The sequence below is a fragment of the Meleagris gallopavo genome, chromosome 1, assembly GCF_905368555.1.
Source record: "Meleagris gallopavo chromosome 1, MGAL_WU_HG_1.1, whole genome shotgun sequence".
NCBI classification, from domain to species: Eukaryota; Metazoa; Chordata; class Aves; order Galliformes; family Phasianidae; genus Meleagris; species Meleagris gallopavo.
In genome coordinates, this window is record NC_139404.1 from 21951112 (window position 1) to 21972640 (window position 21529).

At 38.8% G+C, this 21529-nt stretch overlaps 1 protein-coding gene across 1 annotated transcript in view; it reads left to right on the forward strand.

The window, feature by feature from the left end:
* The window catches only part of LOC100541182 (V-type proton ATPase subunit S1), a 55173-nt gene that overhangs the window by 18395 nt on the left and 15249 nt on the right, over nucleotides 1–21529 (forward strand). The window contains exon 6 of the mRNA XM_085218494.1: nucleotides 3720–3805. Coding sequence (XP_085074620.1) covers nucleotides 3720–3805 — 86 coding nt within the window. The remainder of the gene's footprint in view (nucleotides 1–3719; nucleotides 3806–21529) is intronic.

The window sequence follows — 21529 nt, forward strand, 5'->3', positions numbered from 1 at the left end:
CAAAATCCAAACTGGAATTCAGAATTCAAACCTGCTTAAAGTACTGCAGATTCAGAATTATTTCCAGTCTGTCCCTTCATACATGCACAGATAGAGAGATATTGGGTAATTTCTATAAAACAGTTGCTAGAAATACTATTTCTTTCTGCCTTTTTTCTTTTTTTATTGTAACAAGGTTTTTAGAGAATGAATCCTTTCTCAGCCAGACTGTACATTTCTTCTCGCTTTTGGCTCTGTTTTTTTTTTTGTGTGTGTGTGTGCATGTGTGTGCTGCTTTTCAGTATTTCTTTCTTTCATTTGCACGAAATAGTTTGAGATTGTTACTCAGGTTTTGCCAGTTCTCCTAAATGTTTCTCTGCTCAGGAGAAGGTTGAACTAAGCCTTATCAGTCTTACCTGTTGTGTGCAGCGTACCTCAGAATTAATGTCAAAGCTGCTTGTGACTCTGTGTGTAAGATGTGGCTCTTTAATTCTTTTGTGTGTATTCTTCTTTCTGCTCTGATTCTTAGTTTATCCCTTTTTCCACTCTCTCCTCTCCCGTTCTCCCTCCATCTTGCTCTATTCTTTTCTTTCCCTCTTATCCACAGTGTATATTCTTTATTTCTTTTTCCTTTTCTCCTTCCAGAACATTGCTTCTCAGTTCCTCTATCCTTTCCATCCATGTATAAAAGCATGCAACGAAAGTAAAGTAGATTAGAAATTAATAACAGCATTAATCCTGTCCCTGGTGAAATTCAGGGGACATGTCTTCAATAAGATGGAAAGGTTTAATCCTTCCACCAGAGCATAGCATGCAATTAAGCTAACTGCAGAGAGTTATCCTGGACAAACTGTTTCACATTCATAGACCTACATAGTGTTTATTTGATTCATACTGGCATACCTGCAATAATATCACTCTAAAATGCCTCTAACATTAATATCATCATCTGGAGATGCCTCTTTTTCCACTACAGAAGGAGGCTGGATTAACCAATGTTCCCATGTAGGCAAGCAGTTTCAGTACTTCAAGATAGGATGGACAAATCTTGACCATTTTCTTGGGAGATCTGCAAATACTTCATTAGCAAGGTATCTGGCTTGGAAAAATCTTGATCACATAAAACCAAAGATCTATTTCAATTTTCCTGTGAATGAATGAAGAAATTTCATCTAGAATCTTCCCAAAGGCCAAAGTTGTAGATTTTAGCAGTAACTATAGTTACATGTAGCTCCTTAGTGAAGCAAAATGTAAATAGTGTGTTATTTCATAAGGCAATCAGTTGTTTTAATGGAAGAAAAAGCCCCACAATCTGTGCATTTCTCAATGCAGTATTTTTCTTCCTGTAAGTTCTGGCTGAGGCTGCTGAGAATTTCTGATGAACTACCCTCAGTGCATGTAGATTTGCATACTGATCTACATTATGTAATTCCTTGGACAACTACACCCAGTATAATTTCACTATTAGTGTATAGGCATTTGATTTTCTGACCAAGTCTGCTTCTTATTTAATAGTAGATGTTTTTAATGATAATTTTTTAGATAGGAAACTTTACACAGGTATGATTCTTGACTGACATGAGGAAATCAGCGTGCAACCAAGCTGTTATGCAACCTTACATAAAAAGTAATACTTACATTTTCACAAAAGCTAGGCATTTTACTCAGCCAGGAAGCCATATTCACAACTCAGATGGTTGTGATCAGTGGCATGATTTCCAGTTAGAGGCTGGTAGCTGGAGGTGTTCCCCAGGGGTCAGTACTGGGTCCCATCTTGTTCAGTTTCTTCTTTGTTGGCTGAATGAAGGGATAGAATGCACCCTTAGAAGATTTACTGATGAGACAAATCCAAGATGAGTGGTTAACACACAAGAAGGCCACAAGAGGAGCCTGATGAGGTTCAACATGGGCAAGTGTAGAGCCTCACACCTGTGTAGGAATAACCGCCATGCGTCAGTACATTTTGGGGGCTGACCTACTGGAAAGTAGCTCAGCAGAGTATGGCCTGAGTTTGCTGGGGGACAACAGGTTTTCCGTGAGCCAGCAGCGTGCCCTTATGGCCAAGAAGGCCAGTGGTATCCTGGAATGCATTAAAAAAGCGTGGCCAGCAGGTCAGCAGAGGTGATTCTCCCCTCTTCTCTGTCTTGATGAGGCCTCATCTGGAGTACTGTGTCCAGTTCTGGGCTCCTTGGGTCAAGAAAGAAGGGGAACTACTAGAGTGAGTCCATGGAAGGCTACAAAGATGATGTTGGGCCTGGAGCATCTCCCGTATGAGAAAAAGCTGAGTGACTTGTGATGTGAGGCTGTTCAGCTTAAAAAAGAGAAGGCTGAGAGAGGACCTTGTCAACACTTACAAATATCTGAAGAGCAGAATTCAAGTGCATGGGGCCAGCAGTGGTGCTCAGCGACAGGACAAGACACAAAGGGCACATCTGAGCATGAGAAAAACTTCTTCACTTTGAGGCTGATAGAGCACTGGAACAAGCTGTCCATGGAGATTGTGGAATCTGTTTCTCTGGAGATACTCAAAACCTACCTGGACGCTTTTCTGTGTGACTTACTCTAGAGAACCTCCTTTAGTAGCTTGTTAGACTAGATGATCTCCAGAAAGCTCTTCCAAACCCTGCAATTATGGAGTCTATGTGATTCTGTAAGTTAAAGAGGTTTAAAAGGCTAATAATATAAGCTTCACTTCCAATATGTGAAAATAAAATATAATTTCTGTAAAGTGTAATGTTGTAATCTGAGAAACCTGCTTGTAGAGGCTGTGTAATAGCCATTCACTAGAATATTACGTGGATGAGTAGTGGAATGGCACAGAAACAGTCTGTGTCAGTCTGTTGGCTTATTTCTTTCTGAGTTCTAATGGCAATTGTAATATCAGTTCTTGAATCACAATTGTTATGTTCCTCATGATAAGTAGATGTTAATATTTCTGCATGCAAGTTGAAAACATTTACTAATTCTAAGTATTTGTCACAGCTACTTGTCATTTCAGAGCTAAAAGTGAATTTTCTGCGCAGTTTCTTGGACCACACTGAAAGGTCCTCTCTTCCTTATTTGATTTTCCTTCCTTTTTCAGAAATATGTCAGTGCATTTCTATCTTGCTATCCACTGTAGTCAACAGCAAAATTTTCCATTCTGTTGAGAATGTTTTCTCTCTGTTGAGAGTACAGAATCAGGCTTTAAATCCATTGAAGAAAAAAGAATGTCACTGCCAATATTATACATATCATGTCCCAGACTAAGTACTGCTGCTATTTTGAGTATTGCTTCTCAGTGATCTGTTGTTCTGTGTGCTTTGTAATTCACAGCCTGGTACTAGTTCAGCTTTATTAATTATTTATTTATTAACTGGCCATTTGACTGACAGGATATGCATTGTGCTCTCATCTTTTGATGGATTTATTCTTCTCTTGCATTGAATTTCTCAAACTTCTATGTTTCAGGTATTATTTTCCTTGTATTTACTTGTCAGCTTCAAAGCTACATATCTTTTTTTCTGAACAGCTTTAACGTATTTGTTTTTGTATTGTCTCACTGAGTTGTTCATTTTTCAGGACACTGAATACGCCTTATCCCATTTGTACCTATTGACACATGAATGGTACTAGAAACTAAATTACATAAATAAACTAAATAAGCTTAAACATCTAGCTCATTATTTTGCTGACTAATGTAGGATTATATCTTCCTCAGCATACAGCGTTTGTTAAATTATACATGTTTCTATTTATAGACAAAATAATTGGAAGACTGACCAGGGATCTGCAGGAACGAGGGATTCATTTTTCAGTAATTTATACTGCATTGAGACCTTCAAGGGTGAGTAATCTTCAGAGCCTAGAACTGTCAAGTGGTTGTCATCTAACAACTTAATGTTTACAGAAGAATGATGTAGCTGATTTTCAAGATTACACATGCAAGCAATCTGTATTATATGAGGTTTTGACCAGAAATGACTCTATGAGTTTTCATATGCAATAGCTGTATCACAAAACTACTAAAATCATAGAATTATAGAATCATAGAATCACTCAGGTTGGAAAAGACCTTAAAGATCATTAAGTCCAATCAAGATCTAACCATACTACCCTAACTCTAGCAACCCTATACTAAATCATGTCTCTGAGCAAAAAAAAAGATCTAGGAGACTATATGTTTGCATTGTCTTTAGTAGTCCTTACAACTTACTTTTAGTGACTGTAATGTTTAACAGTTTTTTAGTAGTTCTATAGTAAGTTTTATGTGGAGCTTTATTAGGCTTTTTCAGGTCAGCAAAGATAGAACGTATTTAATTAACTGAAGGCTGCTAATTTAGTCATTTTTAAAGTAACTGGTTTAATTCCCTTTAGTCAATATTTATAGTTACAACTGGAACACAAAGTTTCCACCACCATTGTTGATAGTCAGTACATCGTGTACAGATTGTTCTATCATGTTAACAGTAAGTAGCAGTGCAGAGTAGTTACTTACATTATCTTTTTTGTATGACATACAGGTTGTCTTGAAGCAATATTTACATTTTAATGTAATTAAATGACTTGAGGAAAACAGAATGCAGTTCCCTCTCAAGAGAGGCATAGGAGGGATGTGCTGTATCCCATAATGTAGCCACTGTGAATGAAAATTATCTGATCCAGTGGATAATACAACTGAGCTGCTAATATAATGCTGAGTTTAGTTTTTTAATTCAAGCTCAAGATAGTGCCAGTTGGAAATACAGAAGTTATAATTTTCTTGGGTTTGGGAACAGGAAACTAATTACTGAGATTGTCTAGATCTAAAGTGAGCCCTGCAGGCAGGATCTTGAGAAGATGGAGGGTTTTCAGAAGGGAATGCTACAAACACTATGAATTGTTTGCAGCTCAAGAATACCTAGAAAACCTGCTTTAAATAGGTCTGAAGTCTATTCAACTCACCCAAAAGAGGAGTAAGTGGGAACTTGACTGTACTTCATAAATACTCTTTTTTTAAAGCCAAAATTGGAAGGATTTCTCAAAGGCATCCTGGATTTGATCAGAAATAACCTGTGTTTTTGCAAGGAAGTAGCATATTAAACCTCTAGCTAGGTAGTCAGAATAGTCCCTTCAGACTACAAGCAAAAAGCTAATGCTATTGAAGAAAAACAGAACTTTCCTCAATCATCCATCCTGTAAACTTCACTTCCAGAGGCTTAGTTTTCAAGAACAGGGTTAGAATGCATAAACATCAGACAGAGCAGCATGGGGAAGCTCACGCTGATACTCTCGTGATGTGCATTTCTTGTGGATAGGAGAGGGTAGGAGTTCTGGACTTCCAAACTCCTTTTTTTCTTCTTTTTTTTTTTTTTTCCAAATACTGCATTTTTTCTTTTAATGAAGTTATAACAAAAATTATTCAGTTATTATGTCTTTTTACTCTTGAAATCAAAAGGGGCATGGGCAACAGGCATTCTTAGCTGAAAACTGCATTTAGAACAATTAGAATGAAATATACTTTTAATTAATGAAAGAATTGGTATCTAGAGAAGGAATTTTTAGAGTAATTTTAAAAGTTCGTTGAATTTTAAAACTATGCAGATTTCAAAAGACTTTCTAAATTAAAGTGACTTAGTTTGAGCAACTGAAGGACTTTTAAATAATTAAAGCAATGTATTTTAGATGTTCTGCATTTTAAAAAGTAAGCAATTCAAACTTTTCTTAATCCTGTGAATTTAATACCATGTAAAACCATTGGAAGCATTCTTTATACAATTACTTTAAGTTATTGCAGTGCATTCACAGTCATCAACTTCTGTTCAGGGCTAGGACAGTCAAAATGGAAAGTGCCTTTCAGGGTTCATCTGTCTGCATTTGCATGTAACCTCTTCTTAGTATGTATTATGTATCTTTGGTGTGTTTGAACTGTGGAAGATGTGAACTGTTTTGCAGCCATATGTTAGAGGACTGATTCCGTCCGCTTAAACTGTAGGCACCATATTCAGTGATCTAGCAATTACAGGGTCACTCCCGAGTGATAACTGAAAACTCAATATGAGAAGTAAAAGGCTTTTATTGTGTGGGAAAAGATTTGACATTACTCAGTACATTTGAAAATCAATACCAATCATTTCCTATAAAAGATTTGCGTTTGCCAAGTGGGCTTTTCTTTTTCCTGTGGATGAGGAAAATGAGCTTTACGCATGACATTCTCAAGAATGAAGGAAAAAAAAAAAAGATCTCATTCTGATGGATTAAATTAATTTTATGCAATGAAGCTTCCAAACTCTGAGGTTGTGAGATAGTTCTGTCTTGACAGCTATACCGCTGCTGCTGGACGGTTACTGGCTTCATGGCATCTTTTTGTTTCATTCATTCCTTCTTCCATTGCCTAAAGCAAAGAAAAATAAATGTGAAAAATGCATATATTGGAAAAGATTCCAGACTGGTATTGGCTTTGCAGAAAGTGAATTAGTGAGAAAGGAAGCAAAACTCTCTGATGACTAATCCCTATTCTAATTTGATGAGGAAGAGCTGTTCAGTTCAGTCAGTAGCCACAGATCCCTTTGGGCTATCTTAGCTATCAGTTAATAACCCCAGTGCATGAAGGAGATTTATTCCACCTGGTTCCTGTTCTCTTCCAGTTTCAGAACTTGAAGCTGGGAGACAGAATTAAGACCTTGAAACAGTCTGTTTGAAACATGGAATGGTTCCACCATTCAGAAGCAGTGGTATAACTGAGCTGCCTTCCTCCAACAATGCAAGTGCCACATCTTGAGGCCCTTGAGATCTGGCTGAGTTGGGCTGGCACTGAGAGACGGGTTTGTGTCATCTAATTCTGGGCAAGTGAAATGTAAATGTCATCAACCAAGGCTCTTTTTACAGTCAAAGGACTGACTGAAATGTCTTCTTAGGGTGTGTTTCTTTGCCTCTTATAGATGATTGTTATAGGATGAGAGGAGATGCACACTTTGTCTCTGACAAGCATAATGACAATCAACATGCTTAGGTCAAGTTTCAACGTAGGTGTTTAGTTAGGCAGCATTTGTTGAGCAATAGCTTTAGTATTGTTTTCCATTAAAAAAGAGAAGCTTGTTTCAAGACTTGAGGGGTCTCTTCCCGAGATCTTTCTTGTCCTTAAAACTCATTTGGTAGCTTAGTTTCTTTGGGAGAATCATCAGAATCCCCCTCCACAGTCCCAGTTCCACTCTTGCGTCAGGAAGTCATCTTCCCTCCAGAGGGAGCATTTCCTTTCTTCCTCAGTTCCTGCGAAGACTGAGATTCTGGGAATGGTGGAGTGCTCTTGTCTGGAGAATCAGGAGAAGGAGATGTGCTGGCATAAACTGCCATGCACTGGTGTCTCCTGTTGGAGCAGGAAGTTCTTTCTTGTTTCTCAACTCCCTTAGAATTGTAGCGGAGAAGGACAGGAAGAGCTGGGATTCACTCTATCTGTTGATAGACTGTGCCGCATATTTCTGCTGGTTTGTCACCACCAAATCTTGTTCACCAAGGAAATGACTTCCATGTTCTCTCGTGAAAGCTTACAGAATCCTCATGCCAGTATCATAAAGGGGCTATGATCAGATTTAGCTCATTTTGAATCTTGAATGTATGAATTTTAGTGGTTGTGGGAGCTGTGGTCAAAGTCACCCCTCCTCCTTGTGCTGACTTCTAGCAAGTTTTTTCAGCTTGTGTAAACATGACATTGCTTGTTCTGTTGTAACTGGAATGGTTAGAAGACTGTGGTGACTGAAAGATAGGTATGCCTCAAATTGTGAATCTCGTGATGTCTCCCATCCTTCAGGTCTTTGTGCTGTCCATGTCAGGTTTTTACAAGTTTGCTCCTAAAACTTCTGCAAGACAGTTTTATAGTTTCCTAGTTGGATTGGATTCTGAAGAGATGAATATTGCCAAAAGGAGGTTTATGGCTACTTCCCAGCTGATGCTCATTTTGTTGACACCACTTTTTAAAGATGCATTGTGAAGTGCTGTTCAAACCTCCTCTACTGCCTCCACATTTTCAGAGAGTTGCATCTACCGTGGGCTTTTGACTGCTTCACTGTATGAGCTGTCAGCTGTAGATAGCATCCAAGCTTCTTGCGTCTTTGGTCCCAGGAAGAGATAAGCAGTCTGAACAACAAGATCAACCATAAGTAACATGGGCAGCACAAATGGTTGACTTTTCAGAAAGTCTCTTGAAGGTGTAGATCTTCAGGTGATACAGAAATGAACCTTGGTTTAAAAAGAGTTGGAAAAGGTTTTATCTTTTTTTGGCAAGTATCTGTGGTTGTATTTTCTTTGTTTCTGCTTTTTACCTACTGCATTTTTTTTTCAAGTGCATTTTGCAGTGCTGCATCTTCTACTGGCATGCAGCTCTTCTCTTTCATTCACCATGCTGAGGAGACTAAGCACTGCAACCCCACTGACTTCACAGCTTCTGATTAATGAAATGCTTTAAATTGTTAAATATAATGAAACATTTTAATGGGAGCTTTTCTGTGAACCAAATGTTGGAAAAGTGCTTATAATACCACTTACTGAAGTTGGGGTTGTAGGGTAGATGCCCTCATGCATCATTAAATAGGGAAAGAATCTTAATCATTTACTTTTGTATTTTTCACATTTGAAAGAGCAATTATAGATTGACACAGTATAATAAAGCATCAAGGCTTCCAACATAAAAGAAGAAACACATTAATTCTTCATCCTTAAGCCTTCTCCCTCTCTTTATAATTCCATTATAATAAAAAATAAACTTTAACTTATAGATGAAGAATATGCACTTAATTATTTCCCAGCTAACTCAGTTTTTTTCAACTTAGATGAGGTAGAGTCTTTTTAAATAATTACAAAAGAACTGCTTAAGGCTGGTTGAAGCCAATTATGTGTTGCTTTAGACCAAAAAAAAAAAAAAAAAAAAAAAAAAACCAAAAAAACACTTAGCCAAATTAGTGTGAAATTCAGTGCTAGGGATATGAAAAATTCTAGCCAGCAATTCTGTATAATTTGTTCCATTTGTTAGAGGGGAACTGCAAGGTAGTGTTTTACCTTTAACCCTAGACTTTGTGCTACTGTTGTGTAGACATCATTAAGAATAACTGAATTTAAACATATTTTGCAAGCTTTGCTTCCATTTTATTTTTATGTTTATATATATATGTACATTGACTTCACTGAGAAATGAAAGGCATCACAGAACTAAACTATTATTCTTATTTGATGACAGTAGTCTTTTATCTTTTCAGTGTCTAACTTTTAGGATACAGGCGGATTCCATGGAAGCAATATTAGAAATCTTTCAGGCATTTGAAATTAAGGACCAAGAAAACTGGGATGTCTGAAAAGGAAAAGCCAGAAATTGGTAAAATGTAGATATAAGAACTGCCAAGAAAACTCCTAAAAATACATTAATCTACAGTTAGAGATCATCAAAATGATAATTCAAATAAAAATTAAGTCTAATACAAAAATAAAATAGGATAAATGGAATACATAGTAACAAGCAAGCATACTGATATAGCATTTTGGCAGCATGTTAAAAACTTTGTAGAAGGAAAATACCAAGATAGAGATGTTTTTGGAATGACAGATTGGCAAAGGACAGCTTTTTAAAGTTTGAAATCAAGAGAGAAAGATAAGTATTTTGGGATTTCCTGTAATGTCTTAGAAGACAGGTTGTACATAGCATCCAGTTGATGTGATTTCAATGTAAAGTTTTAATCCTAAAACTGGAACAGTTCATGTATCTGTGATACAGTCAGTTGTCCAGTTATCTTCTAATTATGTTGACTGATTCTTAGTTAGAATGCAAACTGTTCAAAGATAACATATTAAAAGTTCAAACGAAATGTATAAAATAGTTTTTGAAACTTCACCTCTTTCCCCTTGCCCTTCTCCTCAAATAAAAATGTCCCAAATTTGGTCATGATTAACCATAGAGTGGAAGTGATAAGGCTGTTGAAGGTAATAAAACTGTGCTTCAAAAAGTGAACATCTTGTATGCGTACAGAGAATGGGAAGGAATTTAAATTCTTGCTGTAGTGATAAGTGTGAAGTCATAAGGCAGATGTTCTTAGAAATAATGTACAAAAGACATAAAAATATGGAAGTAGTGTAGACAGGAATGCTTTCAGAGAGCACTGGTTCTAATCAGAATGAGGAAATCTGAAAAGTAAGTGACAGTATAAAGCCAAATGAATCTCTGTGTTGATAATCTTGGTGATGGAATACAAAGAAGTTCTCACTTCAAAGACTTTTCCAGTAATCATCCAGCCTCTTCTGTAGTTACTGAGCTGGTAGAATAGATTTCAGAATAAATCAATAAAATAGTTTTGTATCAGAAAGGTAAGGTAATTTTCACCTAGGTTCTAAGAAAAACAAAATGAGGGACCGCCGAACTATGATTTCTAATGACTAAATTATGAATTATAATTTATATAATACATATATATACTTACATGCTATAAGAGCGGCTTGGTATGGCATGGTTTTTTAAAAGAGGTTCCATATTTCTGGAGAATACATCCAGGAAACATATCTCCTGTAATGGTCAAGCTGGCTGAAAATAAAGTAGTAATTATGTGGCTACAAGAGGAAAATATAGAATGATTTCATCATTCTTTGAGATGCATAATATACATAGGAGAAGTAATCTTGTTGCCGCAGTAAAAAATGGGGTTACTTGAGAGCAGAAATAAAAAGAAAATAATTGAAGGTAGGAATCATGGATAAAAATAAAGGATCAGTATTTACAATGGGGAGTAATTATCAGTAGAATTACATAGAGATGTGCTGTTCCACAGAGACACTATCAGTATGGAAGGGGGCCAGAATCTGAAGGCACTGCAGTACCTTGTCGATGTACTGATGAGTTAGAGAAACAACTCTCAGCGTTGTGTTACTGTGTGATAAAATGACTAATGAAATCTAGTGTATTGGAAAGTAACACACATGAGAAAAACCTTAAATATGCATATTTCACTGTGGTGAGAGGCTGCTATTTCTCAGAAGAGAGATTTGACTCAGAAGAGAGGTTTGACTATGGGCACATCTCTTGGAGCATCACAGTGCTCAGCACTGTGAAGAATAGCAAGCAGAAAGTTAGGAATTATTTGGAAAGGAAAAGAGTAAAGCAGTAAGCATCATTTATTTTATAAGTCCTTGGTGAGTGCAAGTCTGTGAGTGACATAGCATGTGAAATTCTGGCCACCCCATCTCCAAAGGGATACATTAGAAGTCAGTACCAGACATAAATATTTCATCTAGAAAAAGCAACTGTTCAAGGGGAAATAATAAATAAAAACACCAGTAACATGGAGAAGTTAAACAGGAAATAAATATTAACTCTCTCTGGCCACTGTTGATGATGATCAGAACTTACAGACTGCAATCAGAAATTCAGGAGCATCAAATTCCTTAAAAGAAACAAAATAAACTGATTTTCACATTACTTATCTTTGGATGACAAAAGTATGTAGGTCGCTCTGAAAGTAATGCCTCCTATTTATTTCCATGGAAATTACAACAGATAAAAAGAGCACAATAGCCCACTAATAGAATTTGATCAAGCAAATTTTCAGCTACAAAACACTATTTTTTTTGCCAGCGATGAACAAGAGCCTGCATTCTACGCTCGTAAAAATCTGCACCAGAGGAGGTGACCCACTGTCACTGCTGCTGAAATGCACCATCCACTGCCTCACTGTGCTCACATCCACTGTATGGTCTCAAAAAAAATTCAGCAAGCATCAATTAAAGTCAGTGGCATGAAGGAATGCAATGACACAACTCTGTTCCACTGGCACTTCCATGTCAGACACCATTTTGTCATACTGCCCCTCTGCTGCCATCTGTCACACAGCAACAGCATGTAATGGAATACTGGCAGAAAGGTTCAGCCTCTACTACTGTACCACCAACATCCACCTCTGACTTTGTTGACCAACATAATAAAATAAGAGGCATTGCTTTCAAAACAGCACTTGAACATTGATTTCTGTGATTTGGTAAACTAACAGAAGAAAGTCAGGAAGGAAGGAAGGATGGAAGGAAGAGCCCATGTTCATTTGAAATGCAACCTTCAACTCTGGAAGTCTCTATTCCAAGATGTCAAGGAATCAAGGAGGATATACTGGGATAATTGTTTCTATGTACTTTTTTCTTATTTTTCATTGTCCATTATGGTCAGTAGCACTGGAAGGGAGATTGGTGAACCTTTGATCTCACAGACTGTGGCTGGTCTTGTATTGTTACCTGGTGATGGCAGGTTGGGATATTGACATAGCATTTTTCTGTAACAGGAATGTAAAAGGTAATATGTAACGTATTTAACTAGCCAGAAGAGGCAGCCAACAGACTAAAAAAAGCTCTGGAAAAGGAAGTTTATGGACTTTCCTCCTCATGCTTGCCTGTGGACATTGAGGTTCACAGGCACGATCTTCAGAGGTAAACATGCATTCCTATTTTGAAGAAGTGTGAGATTAGAAATGGGAAGCCAATCCCATCCACCATGAGAATCACAATGTTGGTGTCTCCTCCCAGTATATTCCTGGGTCTGAAGAGCAAGGAGTTCTGTGCTGTGAGACAAGGATGCTCATGCGTGTGGTTGAAGCACCAACCAGCACTTCTCATGTTCCTTTCCTCTGTAGAAAGTTAAAGCAAAAGCTTTTATATCCTGCATCATTTGATTTCTAGTGTGGCCTCTTGTGTCTGCTAAAGAGAGCTATTAGAAAGACAAAGACACCCTTTACCAGCACATGAGAAAAATTCGCCAACGATCAGTAAAATGCATATATCCCTGATATCCCTGGGAAGAGTTTGTGATCTAATGGTTAGAGGCAGTTTAACAAACCCCTAAATCTTAGTGCATCCAATCTGTAACACAGTTAAAACTAATTAGAAGAAATTTGAATTGTTTCATTTTCATTTCATCTGGCATATTGTATTTCATCTTTCCCTTCATTTTAGAAGTTAATTTATTGACTTTATATAGTGCAACAGAATGTTACAATTTTAAAAATTTTTGGTAGGGAGGCATTTTGTGGAGCAGTTCTAGATATTCGTGCATGTACTAGCTGTGTTTTCTTTCTTACCTGTCCGAGATCCACTGAAGTATTATATTTGATCTAAAGCCATCAGCTAATGACTTTCTGCCATTAGAAGCAGGCAGAAGGATAGGCCATCATTACTCAAGCATAACCATTCTACATATGCATCTATTACTTCTTAAGTTCAGCATGCACGCCTCTAAAATTAGAGTAGGAGATGATAATTAATAATGAAGCATTTTTATGACTTTACCAGAGAAGTATGTCCTTCCTTTTGACGGATAGCTCTACTGAAATGTTCTCTCTAAAAGTTACTTTTATTAAATATTACAGGCTTTTCCATAAAAATCTATTCACCTGGAACTGCATGCAAGCCTTTATTCACAACGATTGCACATTAGAGCTTTAGCAGACAAAGCTACAAATTAGATTAGGTCGGTAATAAAATGCTGCCTGTTATAGAAATGCTTGTGTAGTAGAAGTTTTTCCTTTCTGAGGACCATGCTTACTTGTGCTTTGTAGCTGACAGCATTGGATTCGATAGAATTTCAGTCAGATAATAAATGATATCTTTCTTGCTACCGTTTTGGCTTAGAAAGTTGTCAGACTTGGAAAACAAACAAAAAAAGGACAAGGAACCCATACTTTTTCTGCCAAAATGCCATAGGCATCTTGTTTAATTTGTTAATGGAGGCATTATTGTAAAGTGGTACCTGACATCAGATTTAATATTACATGGCATGTTTTGTTCTGTCCTTGTCATTTTTCTAAAACCTCAATGTTTACAATTTTAACCACATTGCAGCTGTTCTTCTCTGATGGGATTTCTGTTTTAACTCAAATGATTCAGTCATTTCACAGATAGATATTTAATGATTCATAAGCAACAGCATCCTATGTTTTAGTGTGGTACAGCATGAAAGTTAAACCCCTGGTATTCTAACAGCAAGATAGCTCTGCCTCTAGGGCTTTCAGATGAAACACTGACAAAATCCTGGAATAGAATAAGGAGAATTTCTTGCATTACGTTGAGCAGAACTATTGCGAGGTGAATATTAGATCCTACTTTGCCTCTTCACTGTTGAAAACTCTTTCCTTCTTCTCAGTGTATGCTTTCTTTATGAACCTAATTATCTTCCTTTTGACTGCTCCACAGTTCTTCTCAGGGTGTGAACTGCCATCAGGAGCAATTGGTGATTGGACCAAATCCCCAGAGAGGGGAATTGCCTGGCTAGGGGGTAAGAAGAGTGCTAAGCGTGGGGTTACTAAAGTGACCTTTCTGTAGTGCTGGAAGGGCACTGTCTTTTGTTTTCTGATACACCTCACGTTACAAAGTTCAGTTTTTCAAAGTTTATCAAGGTATGTCAAAGGTCAGTAACTAACAGCCCCAGAGGTGGCAGTTACAACCAACTGCTGGCAGTGCTTGCATGGGCTGGAAACTGGCAGGAGATGAAGGAAATTATGAAGGTGAGATTGATGATGCAGGCTTAGTTGTGTTAATCGGGTAAATCACAGAATCACAGAATTGTAAGGGTTGGAAGGGACCTCTAGAGATCATCGAGACCAACCCCCCTGCCAAAGCAGGTTCCCTACACCAGGTCGCACAGGTAGGCATCCAGGCGAGACTTGAATATCTCCAGAGAAGGAGACTCCACAACCTCCCTGGGCAGCCTGTTCCAGTGCTCCGTCACCCTCACCGTGAAGAAGTTCTTACGCACATTCGTGCAAAACTTCCTGTGCTGCAGCTTATGTCCGTTTCCCCTCGTCCTGTCTCCACGTACCACTGAAAAGAGACTGGCCTCACCACTATGGCCGCCACACCTCAGATATTTATAAACCTGGATCAGGTCCCCTCTCAGTCGTCTTTTCTCAAGGCTGAACAGACCCAGCTCACTTAGCCTTTCTTCATAGGGGAGATGCTCCAGGCCCTTCACCATCTTTGTGGCCCTCCGCTGGACTCTATCCAAGAGATCCCTGTCTTTTTGTACTGGGGAGCCCAGAACTGGGCACAGTAGTCCAGATGAGGGCTTACCAGGGCAGAGTAGAGGGGGAGGATCGCCTCCCTCGACCTGCTGGACACGCTCTTCTTAATGCACCCCAGAATGCCATTGGCCTTTTTGGCCACGAGGGCACACTGCTGGCTCATGGCCAAGCTGTCATCCACCAGGACGCCCAGGTCCCTCTCTGCAGAGCTCCTCTCCAGCAGCTCGTCCCCCAGCCTGTATTGGTGCATGCAATTATTCCTCCCTAGGTGTAAGACCCTACACTTGCTTTTGTTGAACCTCATCCGGTTTCTTACTGCCCAGCTCTCCAGCCTGTCCAGGTCTCGCTGAATGGCAGCACAGCCTTCAGGCGTGTCAGCCAATCCTCCCAACTTCGTATCATCAGCAAACTTGCTGAGGGTGGCCACTATCCCCTCATCAAGGTCACTGATGAAGATGTTGAACAAGACCGGACCCAGCACAGACCCCTGGGGGACACCACTGGTTACAGGTCTCCAGCCAGACTCTGCACCACCAACGACGACCCTCTGCGCTCTGCCAGTCAGCCAGTTCTCAACCCACCTCACTGTCCACTCATCTATCCCACACTTCCTCAGCTTTGCTATAAGGATGTCGTGGGAGACAGTATCAAATGTCTTTCTAAAATCAAGGTAGACTACATCTACTGCTCTTCCCCCATCCACCCTAAATTAACTAAGTTTTGGTGGAAATTCAGCTTTTTGAGGCAAACCTGTAATGTTTCATTTAAGTTTATCAAGAAAAAAAGAAAGTGTGCTAATCTTCCAACATGCATGGCTCTTAGTTCTAAGATAAGCTTTTTCTAGACTTTCTGATGTGGATTTTGTTTATATAAATATACCTTCCAGCTACACGCAACTGTCAGAAAAAATTAAGTGGATTACTGAGTATAAGAAAACAGTAGAAAGTAAGCACTTTTTAATTGATTTTCTATTAAAAAAAAACCTTGTTTCAACTTCCATGTTCAAAAAAATGCAGTTTGCTTGAATTATTGGCCTTTGCTTTGATTCATCAAAACTAGACAGACAGTGCCAGATTCCCCTCACAAGTTCCTTCAGTGCAAGTTCTGACTTTCTCTGAAAGAGTTCTGACAAGCAGATGGAGATGCTGGAAGCAAAGAATGTCATTGTCACATTGAACACAGTATTTTTATAGGGACCATCTGAAAAACATACCAGTATTTGGACTTTCATTCATTACAGATAAACCCAAGGAGTAGTAAGAACAATATGTAAATTTTAAAGCAAAAAATTAATTTCATTGAAGTTTAAGTAAAATGTAAGTGTAGCATATAATACCATCATACTGTCCGCATCTCTTACTTCAGTCAGGAGACAGGCTTTCCTGTTTTGCAGATTAGTCATCCAAAGTGCTATGGGATCAAAATTTTAAGTGCAGGAAAAGAGGTACTTATGGATGTTCATGTTTCTAATTCTCCTGCGACTACTCGACACTGGAGAAAAAAACAGTGTTGGCAACTCTCCCAGCCCTAGGAGTGATGCACTTTACCCTGTCTCCATATTTCAGTGATGTAGCCCACCAGACCCCTGTCTAATCTCAGTCCAACCTTCATTACATATCTCTTTCTTCTTCCTGCAGCAGAGACTCTTCATCCTTTTTCACATCTCCCATGGCAACTTGGATTCTATATACAGATATAAGAAAGTGGGGAAAACAGTTAGATGGAGTGGGTATTCCCCGTAGCAGTCTAAGACTAATGTAAAATCTGCAGCTTCTTTTATCTGTATGGCAGAATTGCCTGAGATCAGGCCCAACATCTAATGTTAAAGCTGGAGATATTGGCATCGGCATATTGCTTGAATAATAAATCTGGAAGATTCTTTGCAGGATTAAATCTTGGTTATATAGACATTCTCCCCCTATTTTGTATTCTAGGTTAAAAAACTTGGTTAGCTAAAATGATTCAGGTGAGTTTTAACAATTTGGTAGATGACCAGGACATTGTTTTCATTGGAATAATTGTATTTGGGGTGGTTGTCATAAGTGAAATATAAGTAGTGAATTTAAGTGTGGCCATTATTTCCAGTGCTACACACTCTGTTTTATACATATTTTGTTGTACTGTTTTATACATGCTGTGTTTTACTTTCTAAAATCAAGAGGTTTTTTTATGGACCAGTTCCTGTTCTTCCAGGAGTTAGCTGAAAAAGTGTAATGTAAAAATCATTTCAAAGTTGGAGCAATAAAATAACAGGAAATATTGCAATTTCCTTCAGAAAAATTGAGAGTACTCTGGTGTTTGTGGATATGCTTATTAGCCTATACACACAAAACGTTCCATGCCTCATTTTAAGGCCCTGTTAGTGTAATGATCATCTCAAGTGCTGCATCTCAGTGCATTTCCCTGCTCTGGGTTCTGGTAAGTGCACTGTTGGCCAGAACCACGGCTAACTATGGTTCTGGTAGACTAGCTCATTCACCTCTGCACCATATTTAACTGCACAGGCTGGCCATGAACTTGGTAAACACAAGTAAGAGATCTTGTACAGCCCAGTGCTGCAAAAGGACAGACCTATGAAGAAACACATCTATCCATAAACATACAGAATAACACTGCAGATTATGTTTGTACAGGCCACCGAGCTGAGCAGTTATATTGCAGTTCTACTGTCCCTTCTAACCAGAGATCTCAAAACCTCTTAACAGTCCTATCAATTATACAAGAGAGCCTTATCTCTTAGAGTCAGGTTTATATTTTCACTTTTCCTGTGTCCCAGCCTCAGTTTTGTGAAGAATTCTGGGAGATGAGATGCAGAATGGCAGGTCACAGTCCCTGAGCTGTTTGGGTTGCTAATAGAAGCATTCATGGTTGGTGAAGGAGGCATCAGTTGATAATGTGAACCAGTAAGCTTGGTCTTATATCCTGCAAGGCACTAAAGTGTTAGTAATCATTGTTAATAAATGATTGCCATTGACATAATAACCTCATTTCTGTGCATTCTTTTTTTTCCCCTGCTCTGTGAGAATATTAATAAAAATGTGAAAAAGAAGCTAAGAACTCCACTGAGCAAAAGGACATGCTACTCAGTTTTATTCAAATGTCTTGATTAGGCTTACAGCTGCTTTACAAAGGTGTGAAATGGCATGCAATTCACTTCAATGTGCTAGCATTAGTGGTCTAATGAATTCATACCAACTGCTGAACTGGAAAGGAAAAGGAGAAACTATGATTATATCTAAGAATTTTCACTTCTCTCTTTTTTTGGTGAGGAGCCCATTCTATTTTCAGCAATGCTAATTAAACTTGCTTTGGAAACAGGATTCCTGCTGTGCATTGTTAAGTATGACCACCTAAAGCTCCTTTTGGTCCTTCTGCAAACATCACTAGATCTGTGTTCTACACTAGCTTTGTGTTCTACACCTAGATCCAACTGAAGATCCTTGCAGCCAGCTGGCATAAGAATGAGATTTCTGGCTAAGGAATTGTCTGCTTCAAAGTATGTTTTTGATCTGCTGAATCCCGTTCTTCCATGAGCCAGCCTTCTACACAGTGCACTTGGATCTTCTTACTTTGTGTAATTCTTTCTGCATACATACATATGTGAACACTACAGGCAACCAAGTCCCCATGTATTGTCACTGTTCAGTTACACTTAGATTTTGAATTAGATGATATCTCTTTTAAAGTATGTTTCTCTTGTTGCTTGTTACTAGAACAACTTTTCTATGTAGTGTTTCCCTGAAGAGAAGCATGTTACTGGCCTGCTAGCTTGTTCTGTGTGCTTTGATGATTCTGGTCAGTTTGAAGCTTTTATTTAGGAAAAAAATTGTGGACAGGAAGTGTGCCTGAGTAAAAAATGTAAGGACTTGGATCTCTCAATCCAAAGTGCTTACTCTGGCTTATATATGTATGTATGGAAATGGATTTTTCTAAACCAAGTTTCTAAGTTTTCCCAAATCTACGCAGTGCACATTTTTACCTGTTTTGTTCTGTTGATAACTATTTTGTCTTTACCTCATGCTGTTGGCACTGAAAAGATGTAATGTGAAAGGAAAGAACAATTTGGAAATTTAGTTTTGTTTCTGATAACACCAGCACATGCAATTACTTGGGATTTGTGCGGTTTTAAGATATGTAAGTTTTACTGTATTAATATGCAAGTTGTAAAATATCAGGTAATCTAAGCATGAATAGAAACTTCAAATTTGAAAAACCACCTTGAAGTTGTGATAACCTGCTGCCTTCAAAAGAGATAGTTAAAGGAGCAAGAAAGGTTCATTCAAATGAGCTTCTGGTAATTCCTGATAAGCTAGGCATCTCTACTGGAAATGTTCAGAAGATTCTGAAAACAGACATGTCACCCTACAAACATTCTTGGTGGAAAATGCAGTTTAAACATCAGTTCAGCTGCAGCAGCACAGAAATGTTATCTCTGTCAGTCTTAATAATAAGGAATGAATGTCAAAATTAGTTGCAGATAGGTGAGATAATTTGCAACTGAGTATGAAAGACTGTAGTTACTCCATTGAAGTTCGCATTTGAACTTAGTCAAAATTTTTTGCTACTTTGAACCAGGTTCTTTTTTTGTTTAGTACTATTTCTGATTTAATGTCTGTATAGATGATGGACAGACATGGATCTTAGGGTTCACACATTGTATTGGTAAGTTAATTCATACAGAATCACAGAATTTTAGGAATTGGAAGGGATGTCTAGAGATGATTGAGTCCCACCTCTCTGCTCTGCTAAAGCAGGTTCCTTGCAGTGGATTGCACAGGAAAGTGTCCAGAATATCTCCATAAAAGGAGACTCCACAACTTCTCTGGGTAGCCTGTTACAGTGCTCTGTCACTGTCATTGTAAAGAAGTTCTTCCGTATATTTGTTGGGAAGTTTATGTGTTCCAGTTTTTGGCCATTGCTCCTTGTTCTTGCCTCATCCAATTGCCTCTTGCACTTTAGATATTTATAAACATTTATCAGATCCACTCTCGCTATTCTGTTCTCCAGGCTGAACAGCCCCAGGTCTCTCAGCTTCTTCTCATACCAAAGATGCTTCAAAGCCTTTTATCATCTTTGTTGCCCTCTGCTACGCTCTCTCTAGCATTTCCCTGTCTTTCTTGAACCTAGGAGCCCAGAACTGGATGCAGTATTTTAGATGCTTCACCAGGACAGAGTATAGGGGAGGATCACTTCCTGCTAGCTGCACTCCTTTATAATGCAACCCAGGATGCCACTGGCCTTCTTGGCCAATTCAAACAGTAGGAATAGCAAAAAGCAGTAGAAAAAATGTGCAGTTTGTTTAGTAGGTAGGAAATTACATCTTAACATTGTGGGGCCTCTATCTTTTGAAGTACAGGAACCCACGCTTTGAACATTGTGATGGAAGCCTTCCTCATCATGCCCCTTAGTCTAGTATTTATGATGTTTACATCTTTAGATGACTTAGGACAGAATCACACAGAACAGAATGGTTGTGGCTGGTAGGGACCTCTGGGTCCACCTGCACCAACCGCTGCTCCATCAGGGACACATGGAGCAGATTGCCCAGGTGGCTTTTGAAAATCTCCAACAAGGAGACTGCACAGCCTTTGGGCAGCCTGTGCCAGTGCTCCATCACCCACAAGGTACAGAAATGCAGTTAGAACCTCCAGTCTTTGTTTATGCCCATTGCTTCTTGTCCTGGCTCTGCACACCACAGAAAAGAGAATGTCCTCTTTGTGTGCCCCCTTCAGGTATGTATACACATTGATGAGATCACCACAAGACTTCTCTAGACTGGACAGGCCCAGTGCTCTCAGTCTTTCTTTACAGGAGAGTTGTTCCAGTCCCTTCAGCATCTCTTTCCAGTAACTCCATGTCTCCATATCTGGGGAAGGGGCAGAACTGAACGCAGCACTCCAGGCATGGCCTCAGCAGTGCTGAGCAGAAGGGAAAGATCCCCTCTCTTGACCCTCTGGGGATACTTTGCCTAATGCAGCCCAGGATTGGCCTTCTTTGTGGCAAGGGTCCATTGCTGTCAATGTTCAGCTTGGTGTCCACCTTGACTCCCAGCTTCTTTTTTGCCTTCCAGCTGGGCAACTCCCAGTGTGACCTGGTGTCTGGGGTTGTTCTGTGTCTGGTGCAGAATTTGTACTTCACTGTGATGAACTTGCTGAGGTTGTAGTCAGATTATTTCTCCAGCCTGTCAAATTTCCTCTGGATGGCAGCACAACCCACTGGTGTATCAGGGAATGAATCCAAGGTACATCCAATCTGCTCAGGAAAAAAAGGAGAGATAGCTTGAGATTTAAATGAAACACAAAGTTAGCCAAATGCAACACCAAAAGCGAGATTATATTTTAAAATAATAAAGAGAGGGACAAAAAAAGCAACAAAGACAGTAACAAAATGGAAATCATAAAAACCTTGAAAAGTTCAAACTCAGAACCAGAGATAACTGGTAACTGCTTGACATTCTACTTTTTTAGAGGTCAAATATTGTTAGGCTATAGGTTTATGCCAATGGTTTATAGGTTTGCTCAAAATAAGTTTGAGCAAAGACATTCCTTCTGCTTGTATGT